We start from the raw sequence: 24,690 nt of genomic DNA on the forward strand, positions 1-24,690 counted from the left end.
TTTGCAACATTCTTCCAGGACAAGATTGACAAAATCAATCAATCCTTCTCTCCGACTGACCCACTTTCAACTGACCCTCAACCCACCAACACACTCACCAGCTTCACCCCACTCACCATGGATGAGGTTACACAGCTCCTCTCATCCAGCAATCCCACTACATGCACACTTGACCCTATACCATCCACCATCCTCAAAGACCTCTCGCAGGACCTAATCCCCTTCATCACACCCATCATCAACAACTCCCTGACATCAGGTGTTGTCCCTACTGCTTTTAAGAAGGCTCAGGTCATTCCCCTTCTTAAGAAACCTACACTAGACACTATAGACATTAACAACTACAGACCTGTCTCACTCCTCTCTTTTCTATCCAAAATTCTTGAACGTGCTGTCTATAACCAACTATCTGCCTTTCTTACTCAGAATGATCTCCACGATCCGTACCAGTCTGGCTTCAAGGCAGCACATTCTACAGAAACAGCACTTGTAGCTGTTACTGAGAAGCTTCATGCAGCCAAACTGTCATCTGTTCTTATTCTTCTTGACCTTTCTGCAGCCTTCGACACAGTGAATCACAGCATTCTCCTGACCACTCTCTCCAACCTTGGAGTAACAGGTTCAGCATGGCAATGGATGGCCTCCTACCTGGAAGGGCGCTCCTACCAAGTGTCATGGAGGGGATCCATATCTACCCCATGCACTCTCTCAACCGGTGTTCCTCAGGGCTCTGTACTTGGCCCACTTCTCTTCTCTATCTACACCTGCTCTCTGGGTAAGGTCATAGCCTCCCATGGCTTCTCCTACCACTCCTATGCAGATGACACTCAGCTTGTTCTGTCATTTCCTTCTTCAGACACGCAAGTCTCAGCTCGCATCTCAGCATGTCTGCGAGATATCTCACAATGGATGTCAGCTCATCATCTAAAACTTAATCCCAGCAAGACAGAGATGTTGCTCATTCCTGGAGATCTGTCTCCAACCCAGGACCTAGTCATTTCTCTGGATGACTTCCAGATTAGACCATCTGATAAGGTAAGAAGTCTTGGTGTTGTCCTGGATAACCAGCTGACCTTCTCTCCTTATATTGCCAACATGACGAGATCGTGCCGGTTCCTCCTGTACAACATCAGGAAGATTCGGCCATTTCTCTCCAGAGAAGCTACCCAGATTCTGGTGCAATCACTTGTAATCTCTCGGTTGGACTACTGCAACTCCCTCCTGGCAGGAGCTCCCATGGCCACTATTAAACCCTTACAGCTCATTCAAAATGCAGCTGCCCGTCTGGTCTTTAACCAACCTAAACACTGCCACATCACCCCACTGCTACGTTCTCTTCACTGGCTTCCTGTAGCTGCACGCATTCAGTTTAAAACACTGACGCTCGCCTACAAAGCCAAAAATGGACCAGCCCCAAGCTACCTTCGGGGTCTAATCAAACCCCGCTCTGTACCACGCAACCTCCGAGCCTCTAGTCTAGCTCGACTTGAGCCTCCATCCAGGACTAAAGGAAGACAAGCATCAAGGCTGTTCTCTGTTCTAGCGCCCAAATGGTGGAACGAACTTCCTCTGTCTGTCCGAACAGCTGAGTCTCTTGCTGTCTTTAAAAAACGATTAAAAACACACCTTTTCACTAAACACTTAGGCTGATCTGTACTTATTTACTAACACTTTATTCCAATCTTTTCCATTTAAAAAAAAAAAAAAAAAAAAGAAAAAAGGCACTTTGGTTCTAACAGGTTTTAGCAGAGTTGTGTTCGTCGACTGTTGTCTATCTAAACTTAAGGAATGAAATGTTCACTATGGAAGCACTTCTGTAAGTCGCTCTGGATAAGAGCGTCTGCTAAATGCTGAAAATGTAAATGTAAATGTAAATGCTAACGGATGCTAATTTGGAGTCAATAGTGTAGAAAGTTAAACACATTTTAAAAATTTATAATATTAACTGGCATGGTAATATAATTTCTTAAAAAATGACAACTTACCATAAAACAGTCCTCTTTGGCCAAAGTATGTCCTCAACAACCGAAAAACTTGGTGGTGAGAAGACTTGAGAAGATTCAAAAGTCTCAGCAGCTCGTTTTGCACTGTGTGTGTGAAACATGTCCGAACTTGCCAGGCAATGCGCATGCGTGGAACATAAAGTAATATTTACTAGAAGTTTTTAGTTTTGCTTTGCTTCAATCCAAGAAATGAAAAACATAGTTAATTTTACTTGGTATTTAGAAAAAAATTTACTAATATATTTGATGACAAATAGTTACAAAGAAACACAAAGTAACACACTAAATTATATGTGAAATTCTTAAGTAGCAAGACTGTACTAGAATAATCTTGTATAAAGTACTTTAAAAATCTTCACTCTATTTACTAAGTCAAAAAATCATTTTTTGCAGTGTAGCTCATTATTTATGGAACGTGTGCAAATGAACTACAGTAGATGGAGCCACAAAGCATGATGGGTGAAGTCAAACTACATCTACTTCTTACTTTTTACTGTATTTATGATTATTTGTACTTATTCTATTTTTATAACTTTATATATAATCTTAGGAGTCTAAGACTGTTGTGTAGTCTGTATTTCCTGTTCAAAACTGTCAACATATCAGTAAAAACTTGTGGTCATGATGTGATACTCTGTGTTTGCCTTCAATATTCAGCAAACAATTAAATATATGGATGCCAAGTTCCTCAAAAACAAATCATGGTAAGATTTTACAGTTACTGATACTAGACAGCATCTTTCATCCTCCTCCTTCCCTCCATCATTGCCTGCACTTCCTGCTTGCAATCCTCACCTGGTTCCCATGGTCTGTCCTCATCTGATTCAGGTGTGACTGTAAGCTGTAGGTGCTTGAATAAAAAGGACAGACGGACACTTTATTATGCCAACAGCTAGAAAGTGTCTTTTAAAGGACACATTTTTAATCTTGGATTCTGGACTGACACGTTTGTTAAAAACACTACCAGTAATATACAATAAATATATAAAAAAGGAAAACAAACATTCTTTACTTACATTAAAACAGTGTTCTGTTAGAAATGATATTAGCAGGTTCATTTGGAGATTTACACAAATTTATTCTATATAATCTTAATTCATTAAAATTAAATTGTGTTTTAGCAAAAGTGTTTTATATCTATTTATATATATATCTTTGACTCCTAGGTCTGGGAACAATCTGCTCCAGTGTGTGTTTAGGTTGTACCTTCACTTTTCCTAGTAAACGTTTATAGAAAGGTTTATTTTGCATTGTTCAAATTCTATTGTTTTCATTTTTAGCAGTTTTCTTGTACATGGTTAAGAAAAGGTTGAATCCAGATGATTTGTTGTGGTGTTTTTGTACTAAATGCAGGTGAAAGTGGATCAGCAGCAGCAGCTGAGTAGTGTGTGTGGTTCTCTGTGTGTTTTGTCACTGTTTCAGGATCTTTTATTTGAAAAGCTGCGTGTAGAACAGAGAAAGTAAAAGACGACACACAGCAAGTGAAAGGCTGAACGACGGACGTCTATAAGAAGCAGCTTGTTTACAGCGTCTCTCGCTTACGGCCACACCACCCTGAGAACACCAGATCTCGTCCGATCTCGAAAGCAGGGTTGGGCCTGGTTAGTACTTGGATGGGAGACCGCCTGGGAATACCAGGTGCTGCAAGCTTTTGTCCACACACACCCACCTTCACTCCAAACCTCCTGTTACACACTGACCCAGCGGCTTTTTCTTCATCAAAGCAACACAACGAGACAAAGATCAGCTCATACTTTCATTCTTACTACAGTAAAACACATTCAACTGACTTTTAAAGTGAAGTTGTACAAAAATGTTGTACAGACATCGTCGCCATCTAGTTGTGCTAGAAATACTGTATATTGCAGCTTGTTGCGTGGGTACAAATTTGTGACTTTATTATTATTTCATTTGTATAATATATAAACATTAGAAAGTGTTTATGGCTCTTCTGTCCCAAGAGTTTTTGTAAACCTGCAATGGCGACTGTTTTTGTTATGCAGGAAAGAAAAGGCAGAATGCAATGCAATGAATTGTGCAGTTTGACCACTGTGCTGAGCTGTTACAAAATCCCAACTGTGAGGTTCTTTTTTTACCATGGGTCAACTATGTAACTTTAATCCTGTAATAAAAGATGAAGATTTTAAATGTGTCTTTATTTGCTTTAACTAAGCTAAAGTTTTTAACAGGGACAGAATGACAGTTTCTGTAGCAGGGCTGGACACGCCTCCCTATTGAAGTGGAAGGTAAACCCACACTCCTGCAAGAATGGAAAGCATTCATATAAATGAACAAAACACAGACCTCAAATAACATGAACCTGAAGGTATGATATGAACTTACAATGTAGAAAAGAAAAACAAGCCAGTAGCAGCAGTGTGCACATTAAACCATTTACAGAAGGGTCATTAAGTTTGGCTAATTGAAATAATGGCATGTTTGGAGTTGAACAGCAGCAGCTGGAGTTGAACAACAGACTGTAGTCCTTTAGACGTTCTTCCAAGCAGTTCCTCTAATGTCATGTTTAGTTCTCCAACATGCTTCTCTAACTCTGTTCTTTCTTTCTTAGACCTTTTACAATCTGATCATCTGAGTTTGATTCCTGTGCATACAGACTGAGATCACTGATACAGTTTCTCTCCAGTGTGAATGTGCTGGTGGGTGTAGAGATTACTCTGTATATTAAAACTCTTTCCACACTGTGAGCGCTGATATGGTTTCTCTCCAGTGTGAATGCGCTGGTGTTTTTTGAGATTACTCTGTGTAATAAAACTCTTTCTACACTGTGAGCACTGATACGGTTTCTCTCCAGTGTGAATGCGCTGGTGTACTTTGAGATTACTGTGTTGATTAAAACTCTTTCCACACTGTGAGCACCGATATGGTTTCTCTCCACTGTGAATGCGCTGGTGATTTTTGAGATTAATCTGTGTAACAAAACTCTTCCCACAATGTGAGCACTGATACGGTTTCTCTCCAGTGTGAATGCGCTGGTGTTTTTTGAGAGAGTCCTGTCTGTTAAAACTCTTCTCACACTTTGAGCACTGATACGGTTTCTCTCCAGTGTGAATGCGCTGGTGTTTTTTGAGATGACTCTGTTGATAAAAACTTTTTCCACACTGTGAACACTGATACGGTTTCTCTCCTCTGTGAATGCGCTGGTGTGTTTTGAGATTACTCTGTGTATTAAAACTCGTCCCACACTGTGAGCACTGATACGGTTTCTCTCCAGTGTGAATGCGCTGGTGTTTTTTGAGATGACTCTGTCGATTAAAACTTTTTCCACACTGTGAACACTGATACGGTTTCTCTCCTCTGTGAATGTGCTGGTGTGTTTTGAGATAACTCTGTGTATTAAAACTCTTTCCACACTGTGAGCACTGATACGGTTTCTCTCCCGTGTGAATGCGCTGATGTATTTTAAGAGCACCCAGACATCTAAAGCTCTTCACACACTGTGAGCACTGATATGGTTTCACTCCAGTGTGAATGTGCTGGTGTGTTTTGAGAGCACTCTGTTGATTAAAACTCTTCCCACACTGTAAGCAGGAATAAGGTTTCTCTCCTGTGTGAATGCGTTGGTGTATTTTGAAAGCACTCTGAAACTTGAAGCTCTTGCCACACTGTGAGCACTGATACAATTTATCTCCAGTGTGAATGCGCTGGTGTATTTTGAGAGCACCCCGGGTACTGAAGCTCTTCCCACACTGTGAGCAGACGTTTCCTTCTTCCTGTGTGGGACTGAGAGAGGTGTTAATGCTGACAGTACCAGAGGACGTTTGCTGATTACTGGAGTTTCTGGTGGGCGTCAGATCCTCATGTTCAGTCTTAATCTTCACCAGAGTCTCATATTTATCATGGTTGCAGCTCTTGATGTGATTGTGGAGCTGATTTTGGGTTGTAGAGGAACGTGGACACGAGGAGCAGCAGAAATCCTTGTTCAGTTCTGAAGCAGAAAATAATCAAATACATTTATAACATTATAAATAATCATATACATTTATAACATTATAAATAATCAAATACATTTATAACATTATACATAATCAAATACATTTATAACATTATAAATAATCATATACATTTATAACATTATAAATAATCAAATACATTTATAACATTATAAATAATCATATACATTTATAACATTATAAATAATAATATACATTTATAACATTATAAATAATCAAATACATTTATAACATTATAAATAATCAAATACAATTATAACATTATAAATAATCAAATACATTTATAACATTATAAATAATCATATACATTTATAACATTATAAATAATCAAATACAATTATAACATTATAAATAATCAAATACATTTATAACATTATAAATAATCATATACATTTATAACATTATAAATAATCAAATACATTTATAACATTATAAATAATCATATACATTTATAACATTATAAATAATCAAATACATTTATAACATTATAAATAATCAAATACAATTATAACATTATAAATAATCAAATACATTTATAACATTATAAATAATCATATACATTTATAACATTATAAATAATCAAATACATTTATAACATTATAAATAATAAATACATTTATAACATTATAAATAATAAATACATTTATAACATTATAAATAATAAATACATTTATAACATTATAAATAATCAAATACATTTATAACATTATAAATAATAAATACATTTATAACATTATAAATAATCATATACATTTATAACATTATAAATAATCAAATACATTTATAACATTATAAAATATCAAATACATTTATAACATTATAAATAATAAAATACATTTATAACATTATAAATAATAAATACATTTATAACATTATAAATAATCAAATACATTTATAACATTATAAATAATCAAATACATTTATAACATTATAAATAATCAAATACATTTATAACATTATAAATAATCAAATACATTTATAACATTATAAAATATCAAATACATTTATAACATTATAAATAATAAAATACATTTATAACATTATAAATAATAAATACATTTATAACATTATAAATAATCAAATACATTTATAACATTATAAAATAATCAAATACATTTATAACATTATAAATAATAAAATACATTTATAACATTATAAAATAATCAAATACATTTATAACATTATAAATAATCATATACATTTATAAATTATAAATAATCAAATACATTTATAACATTATAAAATAATCAAATACATTTATAACATTATAAATAATAAAATACATTTATAACATTATAAAATAATCAAATACATTTATAACATTATAAATAATAAAATACATTTATAACATTATAAAATAATCAAATACATTTATAACATTATAAATAATCAAATACATTTATAACATTATAAAATAATCAAATACATTTATAACATTATAAATAATAAAATACATTTATAACATTATAAAATAATCAAATACATTTATAACATTATAAAATAATCAAATACATTTATAACATTATAAATAATAAATACTGTTAGTAATTGTTAAACTGAGATCTGATGCTAAAGTCCTGTAACGTGATTCATCCTGCATTCATCATTTCCTGCTCACACTGATCTGCATGAGCACAATACAAGCTTTCACTGTATGATGCTTCATCCCAGGTTCCTCTGATTCTATTCAATCCTAATCTTATTTTACTCAAGATAAAAAATATCTTACTGAGTTCATCTTTATCTTCAGGTTCTTCCTTCTTCACAGGCTTCATCTGGAAACCTCCACACTGTTGGTCCTCTGGGGTGAGGTGTTCCTCAGAGGTGACGTGTTCCACAGGGATTAAAGATCCTTCACAGGGCTCTAGAGTGCGACCAATTTGGTCGCACATGCGACCTATTTTCTCAATGGTGCGACTAAAAAAAATCTTAGGTCGCACCGGTGCGACCAGGCGTCCGATGGAAAAAAAAACAACAGACACACATTAGGCCAATATCATGGTCTAAACCAATCAGAGATGGTGAAGGGCGGGACAATATTGTAGCGGTGATATGTGAGCGACATTCAGCTCAGCCAATCAGAATGCAGCACCAGGTTTATACACGTGCGTTCGGACGTTCTGCAGTTAGTTTAGTTTTGTATATGAGACTCGCCGGATGTCCCCAGAATGGAAGTTCGGGTTCTGGAGCTCGGCGGTGTAAAGTGTCGTAACGCTCACTGAAGTCCTGACTAAACAGTTAAAGTGACTCTACCCTGTCGTGTGCCTTTATTCCCACACCTCCACCACCGCACAGCAAAAGACCCGAAGCATCCCCACCGGACAGCGGCTAGGTGAGCCGACCCTCTACAGTAGCAAGGGGCTAATGCTAGCGGTAAAGTGCGGCGATAGTGAAAGTAAAAACACGACAATGTTTTCGTTAAGTAAAATATAAAAATAACTAAAAGACCATAATATATTACAATACATGTAGTCAAAATACACAGTGAGTGCACCGCAAGCGATTTTGGGAATCTGTGTAAAAGATTCAGTAAAGCTGATAATATAATGCACTGCATTTAAGATTACACTAACACTCTAGAGCCCCATACACACACACACACACACACACACACACACACACACACACACACACACACACACACAAACATATACATATAATTTTTAATATACACACACATATAAATAGATATACACACATACATACACATTTACTCTATTATTATTTTTATAATTTTGATAAAAAAATAATTGCTATAATTAGACTATAATACTATAATTAACTGTAAAGAGCATGGGAAGACATTGGCCGGCAATAGTATATTTGTGACTGGTTCTAATACATTTCGAATTGAAAGGCTGAAAAAGCCCAATGCATCTATGAAACATTACATGTGGCGATAAATGCACTGCCCAAGTGTCCCCTCTCCCCACTGCCTTTTAGTGGCAGGCAGCAGCAAACAGATCATCAGACGAGGCCATGTTGACCAGATTGTTAGTTATTTACAAGTCAATATTGCCTGTATGGACAGTGATTTAAAAAAAAAAAGTGAACCTGTAAAACTGCGGTGTTAAATGCGATGCGGTCGAAAATTTGGGTGCACCTAACTTTTGTGCTGGTGCACCTAAGAAAAAAAGTTAGGCGCACCAGTGCAACCAGTGCAAAACGTTAGTCTAGAGCCCTGCTTCACCTGAAATTCATCAATATGTGAAGAAGAAGCTCAACAACTGGAGGAAACTGAAGGTTGTGGGTTTAGTTACCACAAATAAATACTACTTAGATTTAATCCAGACTGGAGTGTATCAGCACTTCTCCATAGGACAGTACGGTACAGTACAGGTTCTAATCCCACTATCCACATTCTCTTATTATTTCTACTATACTAACCACACTGTACTGTACTAACATGGCAAATTGCTCCACATTTACTTACAGAAGTAACTTACATCTTCTTCCTCCTCCTTTTTTATTAGTTTCTCTTGGAATCCTTCATTTTGTAGATCTATGGGGGTGACGTCTCCCTCTTCTGCTGACTGCATTATTAAAAGATCTGACAGGCAGACAGACAGATAGACAAATGTACTTTATTCCCTATTAAAGAGAAATCCAGGAAAATTCTTTCAGACTGTTTTAACTGTTTCTTTTTAATGCTGTGAGGCTGTAAACAGAGTGAAAATGTTGAAACTATTGTGGGACTGAGCAGCATCAGACAGAAAAGACTTCTAATAGAACTTTTTGGGTTGGTTTCACAGACAGGGATTAAGCCTAGTCCTAGACTACACAGCATTTTGAATGGAGATTCTCTATTTAAAGCTAAATGTAGTCCTGGACTATAAGCCTTAATCCCTGTCTGGGAAACAAGCCTTTGAGTTTGGTGGAAGTGGTTTTGTGGTCCAAAGTGAAATGATTAAGTCTGATGTTCTTTACATCTAGTTTCTCATCCACTCCCAATAACAGTGCTGTACTAGGGTCAAAGACGAGACGTAACTTTTTAGTGTCCCCACTTGATAAATAATATACAATTATATTAATATAAGTGGATATACCTTCAATCTACTCCATTTGTACATCTTTACTGAAACCTAAAGTAATTTTTACGGAAAATGTATGATTTTTGAAAAAATAACCCTTGAAACCCCCAAAATGTCATTCAGTGCAACGGTCCCCCTACCTCTTTAAGTAATAAAACATTAAGAAAAAACTAATTAATCTTAAGTAAAACTTAAAATTTACTGCTTTGGCATAATTGTACAAATGTCATGTGTGACATTAAATAATATTCAATCAGATGTGTTTTTCAATATTAATAATATTCAGGATACTTTCAGTCCCCATTTTCCCAATCTTCAGTTGTCATTCAGTACAACGTTAATAAAAAGCCTTATTTTAATATGCAATCAAGCTACTGCAGTCATGTGACCAATTATAACAACAAAAGACTCCTGGGGACCCTTCAGCACACACACGAGGTCAATGCATTTTAACATTATTTGATAAAAATGTCTTTTTACTGACATAGTACATTAAAGAACAAAACTGAGTGTCATTCAGTACAACACAGAAAACGTAATATTACGGTTAATCTTGTAAACAAACAAGGTTATTAACATTTAAATGTGAATATGTGTAGAAATGTCTTTGAGCTAAGGTCAATGTTAGCTTTTGCTAACCACTGGGATAACTGTAAAATGTGCTAAAGTAAAATTTCTGTCATTCAGTACAACAACAGTCATTCAATGCAACAGAATTTCGCTGTTGCACTAAATTGACAATGACGTTGTTATACTGACTTTATAATGTTTTAAAATTATTTTTAAATATGAAAACCACTTTTTTCCATTCTAGTCTTCCTTAATAAGAGCAGTAATTACAATGAATATTAATAATTATGTTTTTGATGAAGTGGTCCCTGAGATTTTGTTATAGTCAAGTACGATGACCTGCCATTCGTTGGGCAGGTACTGCTGTCTGTAGGAGATGAGGTGCAAGTTAGCTGCATGCTACAAAATTGAAACAGAAATTCCTTTGTGTGGCCAAATCCACCTGATGAAATTTACTACCTTAAGTCTGATGTCAAAATCATAATCGCAGAACCAAAGCCATGTACAGCAAGAAAATAGTTTTGAATGAATTTAGATTTACTGCAGCAACTTTTTCACGTGTTATGACACAAATTCCAAACTTCCACACTGTTCTGGTGCCTTACAAGTTGTTATGATGGCTTCATTAGCTATGTTTTTCATTGCCTTACTTTTTTCATGATGTAGTAATATTATAACTAGGGCTGTCGAAGTTAACGCGATAATAACGCATTAACGCGATCTCAATTTAACGCGATTAAAAAAAATAGTGCCGTTAACGCAAATTCTAGTTCATGTTGAGACTTGACTGGTAGAACAAACGTTTTAATGTCGGACTTGCCACCGTTTTTCATTTGCGGTTTGTTAAAATAATATACAGTGTATCACAAAAGTGAGTACACCCCTCACATTTCTGCAAATATTTTATTATATCTTTTCATGGGACAACACTATAGAAATAAAACTTGGATATAAGTTAGAGTAGTCAGTGTACAACTTGTATAGCAGTGTAGATTTACTGTCTTCTGAAAATAACTCAACACACAGCCATTAATGTCTAAATGGCTGGCAACATAAGTGAGTACACCCCACAGTGAACATGTCCAAATTGTGCCCAAAGTGTCAATATTTTGTGTGACCACCATTATTATCCAGCACTGCCTTAACCCTCCTGGGCATGGAATTCACCAGAGCTGCACAGGTTGCTACTGGAATCCTCTTCCACTCCTCCATGATGACATCACGGAGCTGGTGGATGTTAGACACCTTGAACTCCTCCACCTTCCACTTGAGGATGTGCCACAGGTGCTCAATTGGGTTTAGTCCATCACCTTTACCTTCAGCTTCCTCAGCAAGGCAGTTGTCATCTTGGAGGTTGTGTTTGGGGTCGTAATCCTGTTGTAAAACTGCCATGAGGCCCAGTTTTCGAAGGGAGGGGATCATGCTCTGTTTCAGAATGTCACAGTACATGTTGGAATTCATGTTTCCCTCAATGAACTGCAGCTCCCCAGTGCCAGCAACACTCATGCAGCCCAAGACCATGATGCTACCACCACCATGCTTGACTGTAGGCAAGATACAGTTGTCTTGGTACTTCTCACCAGGGCGCCGCCACACATGCTGGACACCATCTGAGCCAAACAAGTTTATCTTGGTCTCGTCAGACCACAGGGCATTCCAGTAATCCATGTTCTTGGACTGCTTGTCTTCAGCAAACTGTTTGCGGGCTTTCTTGTGCGTCAGCTTCCTTCTGGGGTGACGACCATGCAGACCGAGTTGATGCAGTGTGCGGCGTATGGTCTGAGCACTGACAGGCTGACCTCCCACGTCTTCAACCTCTGCAGCAATGCTGGCAGCACTCATGTGTCTATTTTTTAAAGCCAACCTCTGGATATGACGCCGAACACGTGGACTCAACTTCTTTGGTCGACCCTGGCAAAGCCTGTTCCGAGTGGAACCTGTCCTGGAAAACCGCTGTATGACCTTGGCCACCATGCTGTAGCTCAGTTTCAGGGTGTTAGCAATCTTCTTATAGCCCAGGCCATCTTTGTGGAGAGCAACAATTCTATTTCTCACATCCTCAGAGTGTTCTTTGCCATGAGGTGCCATGTTGAATATCCAGTGGCCAGTATGAGAGAATTGTACCCAAAACACCAAATTTAACAGCCCTGCCCCCCATTTACACCTGGGACCTTGACACATGACACCAGGGAGGGGCAACGACACATTTGGGCACAATTTGGACATGTTCACTGTGGGGTGTACTCACTTATGTTGCCAGGTATTTAGACATTAATGGCTGTGTGTTGAGTTATTTTCAGAAGACAGTAAATCTACACTGCTATACAAGTTGTACACTGACTACTCTAAGTTATATCCAAGTTTCATGTCTATAGTGTTGTCCCATGAAAAGATATAATGAAATATTTGCAGAAATGTGAGGGGTGTACTCACTTTTGTGATACACTGTAACTGAGCGTCGTAGGGATGCACTTGCATAATAAAGAAATAAATACACGGTATATTCACAAGTTGTCGGGAGCAAAACACTTTATTAACTTAATCTGTTACGGCACTGAATACCGGAGTCAAGCACGCTAGTCCATGAACTATGGAAGCCCCAAAAGGGTCAAAACACACTCACTTCGTGTAGAAACGTCCACTTTTCACATTTCACTTAAAAAACCTTGTTTTCTATAACATTTACACAGATTTTATTTAATGCGATTAATCGCGATTAACTATATGAAATTCTGAGATTAATCGCGATTAAAAATTTTAATCGTTTGACAGCCCTAATTATAACACATACTTGCCACTGGTGTGGCATAATTTCATTCTACTATTGCTACTTTAATCAATAAAGAACTTAAAAACAAATTAAGTCATGAATATTCTGATGTAACAGGATAATTTGGAGTATGTCATTCAGTGCAACATAAAATCATCATACAGTGCAACAAAAACATTTGCTTAAAATAACTGTAATAAGTCATTATTATATATTTTTTTCATGTGAATGCAAGAGAATCCAGGCCTGCTTCATAGAAAACAGAGTTTGATTGGGTTTTAAATAGAATAGAATGTGTAGCAAAAACATCTTGTATACAAATAAACAAAATCCCAAGACAAACAATGCACAGAAAATTCAAAAGTACAGTTTCTTCTGAGGTTTTAAATCTTTTGTAAGAGATATACTAAACTTATAAATTTGAAATGGATAAGATTGTTCCTTATGTGTGTATTTTGTCATAAATTAGTCGTTGCACTGAATGACATTTTTGTGCCCTTGTTGTGTGTCAACAACACTAAAATTATCAAATAAGCGAAATGCTGAGAAATAAAATACATATTTACATAGGTGACACATTTGTGCACAATATTAAATGAAAAAATTATACAATTTAAACATTGTATTTTTTTGGTACTTGGAACACCCTATTCGTCAACACCAGCGCATTCATACAGGAGAGAAGCCATATCACTACTCACGGTGTGGGCAGAGTTTTACTATGCAGAGTAATCTTCAACGACACCAGCACATTCACACAGGAGAGAAGCCATTTCAGTGTTCAGAGTGTGAAAAGAGTTTTACTCAAAGCAGTAACCTTAAAGTACACCAGCGTGTTCACACAGGAGAGAAGCCGTATCACTGCTCGGAGTGTGGAAAAAGTTTTAGTCAACGATGTACACTCCAACAACACCAGCGAATTCACACAGGAGAGAAGCCGTATCACTGCTCAGAGTGTGGAAAGAGTTTTATTCGAAGTAGTGACCTTAAAGTACACCAGCGTGTTCACACTGGAGAGAAGCCATATCACTGCTCAGAGTGTGGAAAGAGTTTTGCTCAACATGTTAACCTAAAAAAACACCAGCGTATTCACACAGGAGAGAAACCGTATAACTGCTCTGAGTGTGGAAAGAGTTTTGCTCAACAGGGTACCCTTCAAAAACACCAGCGTGTTCACACAGGAGAGAAACCATATTACTGCTCAGAGTGTGGAAACAATTTTGCTGAACATGGTAGCCTTCAAAACCACCAGCGTATTCACACAGGAGAGAAACCATATCACTGCACCGAGTGTGGAAAGAGTTTTACTCAAAGTAGTGCCCTTAAAGTACACCAGCGTATTCACACAGGAGAGAAACCGTATTACTGCTCAGTGTGTGGAAAGATTTTTGCTCATGAAAGGAATCTCAAACAGCATCAGCGTATTCACATAGAAAAACTACATCACTGTTAAGAGTGTGGGAAGTATTTTATTGCATATTATGTTCTCCAACAACACCAGCGCATTCACACAGGAGAGAAGTCATATCACCATTCACTGTCTGAAAAGAACTTTAGTGAAAGGAATATTCTTTAAGTACACCACACCAGCGCATTCACATAAGAGGATGACCCATATTGCTGCTTATAGTGCAGATGAAGTTTTACTGGAAGCAGCATTTTTAATAGACACCAGTACGGTCACACAGAAGTTACGTTTTTGTGACTGAAGTCGTCTTGAAAAACACCAGCGCATTCAGAGGAGAAAATAAAATGATACTCCACTACTGCATGTACAGAAAGAGCTGTGTGTGCTTTCTTTTTCTACTAATATCCACTAGAACTGTTCTACTTCAATTATCAAATGTACATGATGGTATGAATATTATTATTAATCATCAAATGTAATGTGGTGTAATGTACCAACCTCAGATCTGAATCTGTTTTTGTTCTTTATTCAAGTTTAATCTACTTTAATAAACACAAAACAACTTTTACTTTCAAGTGGAAGAATTTTACCCTGGTCTTTATGGTGTTTGCAAGAATTCTTCATATTATGAATGCAAAGTTTTCATAAATGAATAGCCTCTTACTTTAACACTTTTAGGTCTACACTCCAAAATTCTAGTCTTTAGATGATTTCCACTTAGCAAATAATGAACCATCCTCAACCAGAATGTACATGAGAAGGTGTGAATGGAGGGCTGTGGACTGAACAGTGTTGCATTGTTCTATCATCATGAGTCTTTGTTCTTTGTGTTTATTTATAGACCAAATTAGTGGTAGCTAAACTCCTTTGTTAAAAGAAATACTCATATTTACATTTAATTATCCCACCATCTTCTAGTGCATAAAACCCAGTTCATATAAATCCTAATACAGACTGCACTGACATGTTTTAAAATTACATTTAAAAATAAATAAATACTATTGTGGTAGTTTAGGCGTTTCCTTATCATGGAGGTGACCAATTGACCAAGACCAACTGAGGGGTCAGGAGGCAATTGTTTTTTTATTGATGAATAAATGTATTTGTTAAACTGTAAATTCCATCTGAGTCCTCTGTGTGATGAGAGTTTGGTTTTGAATCCGATGTCAGCAAATGTGTCCACAGTTGTTAAATGGGACTAAACTCACTGTCCATGTATTTGTATGTAGGCTTGAGCTGGAGTGACAATAGAAGATAGATGTAAAGAACTGGGTGGGCACCCAGCTAGCAAAAAAATTATGAATATATCCGGCATGCCGGAACTTTTTGTGTCGGCCCACATCCGGCAGCTGGATCTGGCCCGGTGTCAAAATAAATGACGGTTAGATTGTGGCCCATATACGGCTGCCCGGATCCCAGCCATGACTGCCAGCAATAAGCCAGCACTTAACCACCTGCTAGCCAGAACAACCATTATTAGGCCCAGTTAAGGCCTGCAGTAGATTTTTAAAAGGCTTTCCTTTAATGGTCACTGGTACTACTACAACTGTTCTTGCTTCTTATTGCTATGAAAATACTCTGTAAAATATATATATATATATATATATATTAGGGCTGTCGAAGTTAACGCGATAATAACGCATTAACGCGATCTCAGTTTAACGTGATTAAAAAAAATAGTGCCGTTAACGCATTTGGCCCTGCGAGTCATCTGTAGTTCATGTTGATACTTGACCGTGCACGGCATCTATCATTAAAAGTAGAGGAGTACGTGAGTGATGGAGAAAGGTCTGTTAAACGTGAAGTTTCATTTCAAAAGTTTGCCAGATGGCTCACTTGACAAAACAAAAGCTGTTTGCAGTTATTGTCAGAGTTTAGCTATCACCAATTGACCAAGACCAACTGAGGGGTCAGGAGACAATTTTTTTTATTGATGAATAAATGTATTTGTTAAACTGTAACATGTGGTATGTGGTATTTCAATCCAGCTTGAAATACCACATGCAAGCCAAGCACACATTTGGCAGCAGGTTGAGCTCTGGCAATGTACGACAGACAACACTGGACAATGTTCGCCGGCAGACGATGGACCAGCCCACCTCCAACAAATTAACGGTAGCAATTGCTAAATGGATAGCCACAGCATGCAGACCAATTAACATAGTGCAGGACGAGGGTCTGCGCGACATAATTAGGCTCGCTTCCAAGGACCCATCTTATGAGCTACGCTCGAGATCAACTATCGTCAACAGAATTCACGAGCTATATGAAACGGAGAGGGCAAAACTAGCTCAGGATTTGGAACTCACAGCCACTATTGCTCTTACGGGTGATTATTGGACATCACTAGGTAACGACAGCTATCTCGGAGTTACAGGTCATTATATAGATGAACAGTGGCAACTTCATTCACATGCTTTAACGGTCATGAAAACAGAGGAGAGGCATCATGCTGTGACCTGTGCCGAACATTTTATGGATGTGGCGAAGCAGTGGAACATCGAAAGTAAAGTGAGTACCCTAAGCACAGATAGTGCAAGAAATATGATAGCAGCGACGAGGCACCTACCGTTCGAACATTTGCCATGCATCACACACAGCATTCAACGTACTGTTACAGTGTCCCTACAAAATAGTATATTTGACTGTGCACTTTCTAAGTGTCGCAAGGTGGTGGGGCACTTCAAACATAGTCCACCTAATACCTCTGAATTAGAAAAACAGCAAGTTGCACATGGGCTGAAGACACGATGGAACTCCACTCTGGAGAAGGTGAAACGTCTGCAAAAACACCAAGAACCAGTAAAAGACGCACTAGCCCTGCACAAAACCAATGTATATATATGTTCTGTTACTACAGTATATCAGTATTTGTAATATAAAGTTTTAGTAAGTTTTTAGTCCTAAAGAGCAGCAGTTAATGTTACCTTGAAAAGCTCAGTGAATAAGTGTAAAAGATAATGGTTCTCTTATTTAAACTGAACTTAATGCTTGAGGCTCCTCGCACATGCGTTCAGGGAACCTTTCATAGTGAACTGATTCTACCTGACACCACCATGTATTAACATTAAGATAATAGTTAAAAATCACTTGTCAGTTATCATTCTTATAAACAGTTATCATGGTTTAGCGTACGTACATCTGGTTCAAGTCAAACAAGCTTATCAAGCGACTGTAAAATAATGTTATACATACATATACAACTATTATATTGAATTAAAAAAGTTGCTTTGAGTCTCAGTCAGCCAACATGCAGCCATATTCTGGCCAGATGTGGGGTGCCGCAATGTAGCCGAGTCTCAGTCAGCCAACAGTGCCGACATGCAGCCATAATCGGGCCAGATGTGGGGTGCCGAGCCGACAGACAGCCGACACTGCCAAACCGGAGCCGGAATCGGCCCAGATCTATCTTGCTAGCTGGGCAGCGTCGGTGCGCACGCGTTTCTACGAGAACCAGCCAAACCCAGCTGTGGTGACAACTGGGCCGGATCTGGCTACATTGATTCTAGCCGATTCTGACACTCGGCCGACGGTGCCGATAGAAAAGTGGGAACTGGGCCAGATGATTGTGCTAGCTGGGGTATATCTCTGCACAAGAGATGATTTTTTTTTTTTTACTAAATAAATAAAGTAAATAAATGGAATTTGTTTGTAGATGTGATTCCAGTATACAGTATTTGTTTGGGTTTAGAATGTAACGTGAAAGTAAAGTAATGAGGAACGAGATTACATTTTCCAGGATGTAATGAGTAAAGTAATCCCATTACAATTTTAGTTAAGTAACAAGCTGTAATTTATTTCTAGCACCACTAGATAACGGCGATGTCTGTACAACATTTTGAACTTCACTTTAAAAGTCAGTTGAATGCATTTTACTGTAGTAAGAATGAAAGAACGAGCTGATCTTTGTCTCATTGTGTAGCTTTGATGAAGAAAAAGCCACTGGGTCAGTGTGTAACAGGAGGTTTGGAGTGAAGGTGGGTGTGTGTGAGTAAAAGCTTCCAGCACCTGGTATTCCCAGGCGGTCTCCCATCCAAGTACTAACCAGATCCGACCCTGTTTAGCTGTGGGCATTCTCAAGATGGTGTGGTTATTTTTTTTTCTTCTGGACTTTAAATAAGCTGGGTTGCTCTATCTATACTGCAGATTTTACTGCGCATTTAAACCCTTTTTTATACTATGCTTAAAGTTTAAGTGGGCATCTAAACCTTAGTATTTTTTATTTATTTTATAATCGTTTTAAATCTAATAAAAGATTAGATCTCTCCAATCTTTATTAATAATGATTTAGGATTTCAGGTTACATGATGAACTATTTACAATTATTACCCACCCAGTCATTTACATCTATCTTCTATTGTCACTCCAGCTCAAGCCTACATACAAATACATGGACCGTGAGTTTAGTCCCATTGTAACGCTCTGTGGGCTAGACGGACAGGAGGGGCGGACACAAACGCAGAGATGTGTGATAGACTGATGAATTTTAATAATAAGACAAGACAGGGTTAAACTGACAGAACAGGACTAAACAGACTGAACAGGACTAAACAGACTAACAGGGCTAAACAGACTGAACAGGACTAAACAGACTGAACAGGACTAAACAGACTAACAGGGTTAAACAGACTCACTGGGCTAAACAGACTAACTGGGCTAAACAGACTGAACAGGACTAAACAGACTAACTGGGCTAAACAGACTAACTGGGCTAAACACACTAACTGGGCTAAACAGACTCACTGGGCTAAACAGACTCACTGGGCTAAACAGACTAACAGGACTAAACAGGACTAAACAGACTGAACAGGACTAAACAGACTAACCATGACTAAACAGACTCAACATGACAAAGGCAACGACAAGAACAAACCAGAATAGATCAGGATCTATATGAACCAGACAGAGATACATTAGTCAAACAGAGCAACCATGAAACAAATCCAATAATCCCCACCAGCCTCTCCCAGTACCTCTCTTAAATATATTGCAGCCGGGGCTAATTAGCCCCAGAGAACCAATCCAGAGAGGGGAGCTGGCTGGAGGCTGATTGCTCCAATAGAGGTGGGTGTGGCAGACAGGAGCACACAGAAGGCTCAAGTGTGACAGTAGCCCCCCCTGTAGGCACGACTCCCGGCGTGCCCAAATATAAACACAAAAAAAAAGGGGGTCCTGGACCCTGCGGGGCGAATTTAAAGTAATTCATAACGTTCCGAGGCAGGCATGACATAAGTGCGGTAACTCGGGGTGCCGACGGAAATCCAGAAGCGCCGTCGGGGGGCGCCAACGAGGGTTCAGAAGCACTGTCAGGGGGTGCCGACAAGAGTTCAGAAGCGCCATCGGGGGCCGCTGACGAGGAGCCAGAAGCACCATCTAAGGGCGCCAACTCATGAACTGAAGTGCCATCGGAGGACACCAACTCAGGAACAGAAGCACCCTCTGGGGGTACCAACTCAGGAACAGAAGCGCCATCGGAGAGCACCAACACGGGAACAGAAGCCAGCTGCGTGGAGCCTGGCGAAGAGGCTTCGGGAGTCAGCTGCGTGGAGCCTGGCGAAGAGGCTTCGGGAGTCAGCTGCGTAGAGCCTGGCGAAGAGGCTTCGGGAGTCAGCTGCGTGGAGCCTGGCGAAGAGGCTTCGGGAGTCAGCTGCGTGGAGCCTGGCGAAGAGGCTTCGGGAGTCAGCTGCAAAAACTCTGGAGAAACGTCATTAATCAGCTGCACAAATCCTTGAGAATCTCCTTGATTCAGCTGTGAGGACCCTGGAGAGGCGTCCGAAGTCAGCTGCGAAAACACTGGAGAAACAACATTCAGCTGCGAGGACACTGGAGAGGCGTCCAAAGTTAACTGCGAAAACACTAGAGAAACGTCACTCAGCTGCAAGGACCCTGGAGAGGCTTCCGAAGTCAGCTGCGAAAATCCTTGAGAAACTCCTTGAAACAGCTGTGAGAACCCTGGAGAAGAAGCGTCCGGAGTCAGCTGCGTGGACCCTTGAGAAGAGGCGTCCGAAGTCAGCTGCGTGGACCCTTGAGAGGAGGCATCCGGAGTCAGCTGCGAGGACCCTGGCGAGGAGGCGTCCGGAGTCAGCTGCGTGGACCCTTGAGAAGAGGCGTCCGGAGTCAGCTGCGTGGACCCTTGAGAAGAGGCGTCCGGAGTCAGCTGCATGGACCCTTGAGAAGAGGCGTCCGGAGTCAGCTGCGTGGACCCTTGAGAAGAGGCGTCCGGAGTCAGCTGCTTGGACCCTTGAGAAGAGGCGTCCGGAGTCAGCTGCGTGGACCCTTGAGAAGAGGCGTCCGGAGTCAGCTGCGTGGACCCTTGAGAAGAGGCGTCCGGAGTCAGCTGAGAAAACACTGGAGAAACATCGCTCAGCTGCGAGGACACTGGGGAGGCGTCCAAAATCAGCTGCTTGGACCCTGGATATGCTTCAGAAGTCAGCTGTTTGGACCCTGGAGAAACTGGACTCAGCTGCGAAAACACTGGAGAGGCGTCCGAAATCAGCTGCTTGGACCCTGGATATGCGTCAGAAGTCAGCTGTTTGGACCCTGGAGAAACTGGACTCATCTGAACCTGAGTACACGGGACTGGAGCCGGCGAACAAACAGAAGGACCCCCGGAGCCCTTGGGGTCGAAACAGGAAATAGGACCTAAATAATTTTGGCTGGCTCCTAACGTGGACTTGGGACAGTCACGAGCTTTATAAGCGGGCACTGGCTCCTGGACCACATCCGCAGTGGGCACTGGGGAAAACTTAACCTCCCCAGTGGGCACTGGATGCCAGGTATAAGCTGCAGTGGGCACTTTGCTACATGAAAATTTGGTTCTCATGAGGCCCTCAAAATCCTTCACCGAGTTCAGCACAACTCCCCTGTCAGACCAAAGCTGCTTAGCCCACTCATGAGCAGCACCCCTCAGTCTAGACATCATAAATCGTACCTTGTCGATTTCAGTTGGCTGGGGGTCCAGAAGGTTCTGCAGGTAGAGCTGGCTCTGTAGAAGGAAGCCTTCAACACTATGGTTGCTTCCATCATAAGGAGCCGGCCTACTAAGCGGGAAGACCAGAGGAAACCTCATAGAGCCAAAGTCTGGGAAAACGTGAAAAAGCAACATCTCGCTGTGTCCTAATTGGGGGATTATTCTGTAACGCTCTGTGGGCTAGACGGACAGGAGGGGCGGACACAAACGCAGAGATGTGTGATAGACTGATGAATTTTAATAATAAGACAAGACAGGGTTAAACTGACAGAACAGGACTAAACAGACTGAACAGGACTAAACAGACTAACAGGGCTAAACAGACTGAACAGGACTAAACAGACTGAACAGGACTAAACAGACTAACAGGGTTAAACAGACTCACTGGGCTAAACAGACTAACTGGGCTAAACAGACTGAACAGGACTAAACAGACTAACTGGGCTAAACAGACTAACTGGGCTAAACAGACTAACTGGGCTAAACAGACTAACTGGGCTAAACAGACTAACTGGGCTAAACAGACTAACTGGGCTAAACAGACTGAACAGACTGAACAGGACTAAACAGGACTAAACAGACTAACAGGGCTAAACAGACTGAACAGGACTAAACAGACTGAACAGGGTTAAACAGACTGAACAGGACTAAACAGACTAACAGGGTTAAACAGACTAACTGGGCTAAACAGACTAACTGGGCTAAACAGACTAACTGGGCTAAACAGACTAACAGGACTAAACAGACTGAACAGGACTAAACAGACTGAACAGGACTAAACAGACTAACTGGGCTAAACAGACTAACTGGGCTAAACAGACTAACAGGACTAAACAGGACTAAACAGACTAACAGGGTTAAACAGACTAACTGGGCTAAACAGACTAACTGGGCTAAACAGACTAACTGGGCTAAACAGACTAACAGGACTAAACAGACTGAACAGGACTAAACAGACTGAACAGGACTAAACAGACTAACTGGGCTAAACAGACTAACTGGGCTAAACAGACTAACAGGACTAAACAGGACTAAACAGACTAACAGGGTTAAACAGACTAACTGGGCTAAACAGACTAACTGGGCTAAACAGACTCACTGGGCTAAACAGACTAACAGGACTAAACAGGACTAAACAGACTGAACAGGACTAAACAGACTAACCATGACTAAACAGACTCAACATGACAAAGGCAACGACAAGAACAAACCAGAATAGATCAGGATCTATATGAACCAGACAGAGATACATTAGTCAAACAGAGCAACCATGAAACAAATCCAATAATCCCCACCAGCCTCTCCCAGTACCTCTCTTAAATATATTGCAGCCGGGGCTAATTAGCCCCAGAGAACCAATCCAGAGAGGGGAGCTGGCTGGAGGCTGATTGCTCCAATAGAGGTGGGTGTGGCAGACAGGAGCACACAGAAGGCTCAAGTGTGACACCCATTTAACAACCGTGGACACATTTGCTGACGTCGGATTCAAAACCAAACTCTCATCACACAGAGGACTCGGATGGAATTTACAGTTTAACAAATACATTTATTCATCAATAAAAAAACAATTGCCTCCTGACCCCTCAGTTGGTCTTGGTCAATTGGTCACCTCCATGATAAGGAAACACCACAATAGTATGTCTGTATTAGGATTTATATGAACTGGGTTTTATGCACTAGAAGATGGTGGGATAATTAAATGTAAATATTAGTATTTATTTTAACAAAGGAGTTTAGCTACCACTAACTTGGTCTATAGATGAACACAAAGAACAAAGACTCATGATGATAGAACAATGCAACACTGTTCAGTCCACAGCCCTCCATTCACACCTTCTCATGTACATTCTGGTTGAGGACGGTTCATAATTTAAGTGGAAATCATCTAAACACTACAATTTTGGAGTGTAGACCTAGAAGTGTTAAAGTAAGGGGCTATTCATTTATGAAAACTTAGCATTCATAATATGAAGAATTTATGCAAACACCATAAAGACCAGGGTAAAATTCTTCCACTTGAAAGTAAAAGTTGTTCTGTGTTTAAGTAGATTAAACTTGAATAAAAAAAAAAAACAGATTCAGATCTGAGGTTGGTACATTACACCACATTACATTTGATGATTAATGATCATATTCATACCATCATGTACATTTGATAATTGAAGTAGAACAGTTCTAGTGGATATTAGTAGAAAATGCACACGACTTCAGTCACAAAAACTTAACTTCTGTGTGACCATACTGGTGTCTATTAAAAATGCTGCTTCCAGTAAAACTTCATCTGCACTATAAGCAGCAATATGGGCCATCCTCTTATGTGAATGCGCTGGTGTGGTGTACTTAAAGGATATTCCTTTCACTAAAGTTCTTTTCAGACAGTAAACTGTGATATGACCTCTCTCCTGTGTGAATGTGCTGGTGTTGTTGGAGAACAATGTGCAATAAAATACTTCCCACACTCTTAACAGTGATGTAGTTTTTGTATGTGAATACGCTGATGCTGTTTGAGATTATTTTCATGAGCAAAAATCTTTCCACACATACGGTTTCTCTCCTGTGTGAATACGCTGGTGTTTTTGAAGGTTACCCTGTTGAGTAAAACTCTTCCCACACTGAGCAGTGATATGGTTTCTCTCCTGTGTGAATACGCTGGTGTTGTTGGAGATTACTCTGTTTAATAAAACTCTTCCCACACTCTGAGCAGTGATGAAAGTTCTTCATGTTTATGCTTTGATAAGACTGTAGAAACTGTTTCCTTGGAAAGCAACAGAAACAAAGAAACAAGTCAATTCATTAGCATTACTATTAGCATTAGCATTATTACTACATTAATACCACAATAAGTAATAATTATGAGCATAAAGCTATTTTTAACAGTCTGAATATATTAACCTGATAATATTAAATAACATAATAAAATAAAAACAACAACAAATGCAACATAAATGTAAAAGAAACAAACAAGAA

General features: G+C 39.3%; 1 protein-coding gene and 1 pseudogene across 1 annotated transcript in view; both read left to right on the forward strand.

Moving 5' to 3' along the window:
- LOC134326792 (zinc finger protein 850-like) overlaps window positions 1–24,690 on the forward strand; it is a gene marked incomplete at both ends in the record, with an annotated part of 81,708 nt that overhangs the window by 39,115 nt on the left and 17,903 nt on the right. Inside the window, one exon of the mRNA XM_063008950.1 lies at window positions 14,097–14,717. Within this exon, the coding sequence (XP_062865020.1) occupies window positions 14,097–14,717 (621 nt within the window). The remainder of the gene's footprint in view (window positions 1–14,096; window positions 14,718–24,690) is intronic.
- Window positions 3,540–3,653, forward strand: LOC134327173 (5S ribosomal RNA; annotated as a pseudogene).

Source organism: Trichomycterus rosablanca, chromosome 14, assembly GCF_030014385.1.
Source record: "Trichomycterus rosablanca isolate fTriRos1 chromosome 14, fTriRos1.hap1, whole genome shotgun sequence".
In the NCBI taxonomy this organism is placed as follows: Eukaryota; Metazoa; Chordata; class Actinopteri; order Siluriformes; family Trichomycteridae; genus Trichomycterus; species Trichomycterus rosablanca.